General features: G+C 41.8%; 1 protein-coding gene across 1 annotated transcript; it reads left to right on the plus strand.

Moving 5' to 3' along the window:
* The first annotated feature begins 436 nt into the window (after positions 1-436).
* Positions 437-4,168, plus strand: LOC131967729 (uncharacterized). The gene has a single exon (XM_059328670.1). The coding sequence runs from the start codon at positions 437-439 to the stop codon at positions 4,166-4,168; it is 3,732 nt and encodes a 1,243-aa protein (XP_059184653.1).
* Positions 4,169-5,570: the final 1,402 nt, after the last annotated feature.

Raw genomic sequence — 5,570 nt, forward strand, 5'->3', positions numbered from 1 at the left:
GGATTGCAATGTGTGTCACCAAAAGCACCCGGGAGTTCTCCACATAGAGCGGCAGGATAGAGGCACATCCTCCGAATACTCCCAACCCACCGTGAGCTCTCCAAGTGTTTCCACTGTAACATCTCAAACTTGCGGCCATATTGGGGCCGGTTGTGAAGATGATTCCATCTTTCCAATTGTGGCAGTTAAAGTCAAGAACAAGAGGAGTAACAAAACTGTGCAGACATATGCCTTTTTGGATCCAGGGAGTTCAGGAACATTCTGTACCGAGAACCTGGCAAGAAAATTGAACCTGAGAGGTGAAAGGACAAGTATTCTGTTAAAAACAATGGGTCAAAAGAAGACTGTAACTGCTCATATTCTGTCAGGTCTTGAAGTGTCTGGTGTGAATGCAGATGATTTCATTCAGTTGCCTGATGTTTTGACTCAAAGAACCATGCCTGTCTCTTCACTCAACGTCCCACAACAAGAGGATCTTGTTCAGTGGTCTTATCTGAAGGATGTAAAGCTCCACAACATTGATTCAGGTGTCGATCTTCTCATTGGAACTGATGCCCCAAAAGTAATGGAGCCTTGGGAGCTGATAAATAGCCAGGATGAAGGACCTTATGCAGCAAGAACCAGGGTCGGTTGGGTTATTAATGGTCCACTTCGTGGCGGAAGCAGTAGGAGTAAGAGTGGCTGTCCTGCTGTAACAGCTAACCGAATCTCTGTTGAACACCTTCAAGAGATGCTGGTTAAACAGTATAACCAAGACTTTAATGAAAGATCATCAGAGGAGAAGATTGAAATGTCCAGAGAAGACATCAAGTTCATGAATGTTGTGAGTAGCTCAACAGAATTAATCGGAGACCATTACTGTATTGACTTACCTTTCAGACAGAGCAATCCCATCTTGCCAAACAACCACTGTGTTGCAGAGCAGCGCCTCCAGAGCTTGAAAAGAAAATTTGACAAGAATAGTCAATTTAAGGAGGAATATGTTGCATCTGTAAATGACATGTTAACTCAAGGATATGCTGAGATGGTGCCTGCTGACCAACTAAAACAAAGTGATGGAAAGGTGTGGTATATCCCCCATCATGGAGTTTACCATCCAAGAAAAGGCAAGCTGAGAGTTGTTTTTGATTGTGGATCAACATATAAAGGGACATCGTTGAACTGCCATCTCTTGCAGGGACCCGATCTCACCAACTCTCTTATTGGAGTCCTCATTCGATTTAGGCAGGAGCCTGTTGCTGTAATGGCCGACATCAAAGCCATGTTTCATCAAGTCCATGTTGCAAAAGGGCACACAGACTTTCTTCGTTTCCTCTGGTGGCCTGATGGCGACACTACACCGTCTCCAATGGAATGTCGCATGAAAGTTCACTTGTTTGGAGCTGTATCATCACCAAGTTGTGCAAATTATGCTTTGAGGAGAACAGCAGAAGATAATGCCCAGCATTTCCCTCTCGAAGTGGTGAATACGGTGAAACAAAATTTTTATGTGGATGATTGCCTGAAATCCATGGCTTCAGAGGAGGAAGCTATACAAATGATGAAGGATTTGACGGCTCTTTGTCACAAAGGAGGATTTCATCTTTCAAAGTGGACCAGCAACAGCAGCAAAGTGTTGCTGTCTACTGCTGAGGAAAAGAGAGCAAAGGAAATGCAGGAGCTGGATTTGGACACAGACCAACTTCCAATGGAGCGTGCATTAGGACTACAGTGGTGCACTAAAGCTGATAAGTTCAACTTCAGGACCTCAGTGCGAGAACAGCCGCAGACCAGAAGAGGCATCCTGTCAGTGGTCAGCTCACTTTATGACCCATTGGGATTTCTAGCCCCATTCACTATGCCAGCCAAGCTGTTGTTACAGGAGCTTTGTAGAAGAAACTTGGGGTGGGATGAAGCCATCTCCCCTTCCTTCTCTAAACAGTGGTCTGATTGGCTGGAGGACCTCCAAAAGGTGGCAGAGTTCAAAGTGGAACGCTGTATTAGGCCCAGAGACTTTGGAGACCCTGTTACAGCACAGCTTCACCATTTTTCAGATGCCAGTCAAGTTGGATATGGAACTGTGTCTTACTTAAGACTGGAAAAAGACCATAGAGTTAATGTTGCCTTTCTCTTTGGAAAGGCCAGAGTTGCACCCCTCAAGCAGACTACAATCCCACGACTGGAACTCACAGCAGCAGTTCTGGCTGTTCGAGTGGATAAAGTGCTGCACAAGGAGTTGCAGCTTAAGCTGGAGAAGTCAGTTTTCTGGACGGACAGCACAACAGTCCTTAAATATATCTCTAATGAAACTAAGCGATTTCACACTTTTGTTGCCAACAGAGTTTCTGTCATCAGAGAAGCAGTAGATATTGATCAGTGGAGATATGTATGTTCCAAGGAGAATCCCGCAGATGAGGCCTCAAGAGGAATGAAAACTCAGGATTTTCTGAAAGGCAGAAGATGGATAAATGGACCTGAGTTTCTCTCCAAGACAAAGGAGGATTGGCCTGAAATGAATGTGGATCTTGATGTGATTTCTGTAGATGACCCGGAGATCAAAAGGGACTTGATGGTGAACACTATTGTCAAGGATGTGGAAAATCCCACCAGCCACCTTATCTGCTACTTTTCTTCTTGGACTAAGTTGAAAACATCTGTGGCTTGGTTTCTGAAGATCAGGGACGTTCTCATAATGTTGGCTCAGAGGAGAAAGGAGTTTCTTGCTTCTGCAGGCCTGAAAAAGGACCATCTGAAGATTCAAGTACATGAAGTGGAAAGAAGAGTTCAGAGCTTTAAAGTCGTGCTCAAAGGTCAAAGTCTGACTCCTGAAGATCTGGTTAAAGCAGAGCAGTCAATCATTCTGTATGTTCAAAAACACAAGTTCAAAGCTGAAATTGCCTCACTCAAAGGTAGCTTTAAAAACATTCCCAAAGACAGTCCATTGTACAAACTGGACCCAGTAATGGATGATGAAATCCTCAGAGTGGGTGGTCGACTGAGTAAAGCAGCACTGCCATCAGAATCCAAACATCCAGTCATTTTGACCAAAGACATGCATGTATCTACATTGATCTTACGTCATATCCACCATCAACTAGGACATGCAGGAAGAAATCACATGCTGTCCAGGTTACGGCAGAAGTACTGGATCATTAATGCAAACTCTGCTCCCAGGAAGGTCATATCAGACTGTGTTGTTTGCAGACGCAACAGAGGAAAGCTTGTCGAACAGAAGATGGCAGACTTGCCTGAAGAGAGAGTGCTGCCTGACAAAGCTCCTTTTACAAATGTTGGAGTTGACTATTTTGGCCCTATTGATGTTAAAAGAGGCAGAAGTCTTCTCAAGAGATATGGAGTGCTGTTCACATGTTTCACCAGCCGTGCTGTGCACTTAGAAGTGGCACATACACTGGATACAGACTCTTGTATAAATGCAGTTCGGAGGTTCATCTGTAGACGTGGTCCAGTCTCAGCTATCAGGTCTGACAATGGCACAAATTTCGTTGGAGCCAGCCGAGAGCTAAAAAGAAATCTGACTGTTTTGAATCATGACAAAATTCAAAGGGCTTTGGTCCAGGATGGCATAAAATGGAACTTCAACACACCAGCAGCTTCTCATCACGGTGGTATCTGGGAGCGACTGATTCGTTCAGTTAAAAGAGTTCTCACGTCAGTTGTGAAGCAGCAAACTCTGGATGATGAAGGGCTCCAGACTCTTTTCTGTGAGGTGGAGGCAATATTGAATGACCGACCCATCACAAAAGTGTCAGATGATGCAGGTGACCTTGAAGCCCTCACACCAAATCACATTTTAATGTTGAAGGGCAAGCCAATTATGCCACCAGGATTGTTTGACCACAGTGATCTGTATGTCAGGAAAAGGTGGAAGCAAATACAATACATGGCTGAAATATTCTGGAAGAGGTGGATTTCAGAGTATCTGCCTATGATGCAAGAGAGACAAAAATGGACACGGCCAAGAAGAAGCCTCAGTCCTGGAGATATTGTCCTTGTTGCCGACGCCACAGCTCCAAGAGGATCGTGGGTGATGGGGAAAGTTTTGGATGTCAGACCAGATGCAAAGGGACAGGTACGCTCTGTGCGTCTTCAAACCAGGACCAGCATTCTGGAGAGGCCTGTGACAAAGCTCTGTCTGCTTCTGGAAGCAGCAGTCAACATCATGGACTGACTCTCTCTTTCTCTAACTCTACATTTCTCTCTTTCTCTCTATCTAACTTTTTGTTGCAGATACATCAAGAATTTAGACAATTTATTCAAAGTTAATGCATGACAAGGAATATTTCTGATTATTAGTTCACGTTGCAGAAATAGCTCCTTTCGTTCTTCTTTTCTGAAGATAATTTTAATTGTGATATAATGCACAATTAGGGGCCGGAGTGTTGGAGCTATTCAGTTCTTTTTAGTATTTAGTTGTCTGTTTAGTTTATTATTAACAATGAGTATTGTTTGATTATTTTAGACATTTATTTATTTTGATAATATTTTGTTTTGCTAGTTAATTGTTTAGTTTAATCATCATTATTGTTTAGCATATTTAGTTTACATATTATATTGTGGGTTTTATGGAATTTGGATTGGCACCGTGGGCACCTGAGGTTATATAGGTAGGTAGGTAGGCAGAGGGCCGTCATGCACCTGGGTGGGCCGATGGTTTTTTACCAGCGCGAAGAGAGGCAGCAGGAGCCATGTTTCTTTGTTCTTTTGTTTGCTTGCTCGCAATGGACAAAATAAACCTTTGGATCTATCAATCATGCATGGACATCACCTTCTTTGCCTGCGTACACCACACGCTCATGGTGCATCAGTGGCATTTTGATTAAGTTTGTTTTAAGTTTAATTTTGTTATTTTTTCGGACAAAATTGCCACTACAGAACTGATGGTGTAATAAACCTTTAAACTGGTAGAACTGATGGTGTAATAAACCTTTAAACTGATGGTGTAATAAACCTTTAAACTGATAGAACTGATGGTGTAATAAACCTTTAAACTGATAGAACTGATGGTGTAATAAACCTTTAAACTAATAGAAGTGATGGTGTAATAAACCTTTAAACTAATAGAAGTGATGGTGTAATAAACCTTTAAACTGGTAGAACTGATGGTGTAATAAACCTTTAAACTGATAGAACTGATGGTGTAATAAACCTTTAAACTGATAGAACTGATGGTGTAATAAACCTTTAAACTGGTAGAACTGATGGTGTAATAAACCTTTAAACTGATAGAACTGATGGTGTAATAAACCTTTAAACTGGTAGAACTGATGGTGTAATAAACCTTTAAACTGATAGAACTGATGGTGTAATAAACCTTTAAACTGTTAGAACTGATGGTGTAATAAACCTTTAAACTGATAGAACTGATGGTGTAATAAACCTTTAAACTGTTAGAACTGATGGTGTAATAAACCTTTAAACTGTTAGAACTGATGGTGTAATAAACCTTTAAACTGGGAGAACTGATGGTGTAATAAACCTTTAAACTGATAGAACTGATGGTGTAATAAACCTTTAAACTGATAGAACTGATGGTGTAATAAACCTTTAAACTGATAGAACTGATGATGTAA

The sequence above is a fragment of the Centropristis striata genome, unplaced genomic scaffold (assembly GCF_030273125.1).
Source record: "Centropristis striata isolate RG_2023a ecotype Rhode Island unplaced genomic scaffold, C.striata_1.0 Scaffold_25, whole genome shotgun sequence".
NCBI classification, from domain to species: domain Eukaryota; kingdom Metazoa; phylum Chordata; class Actinopteri; order Perciformes; family Serranidae; genus Centropristis; species Centropristis striata.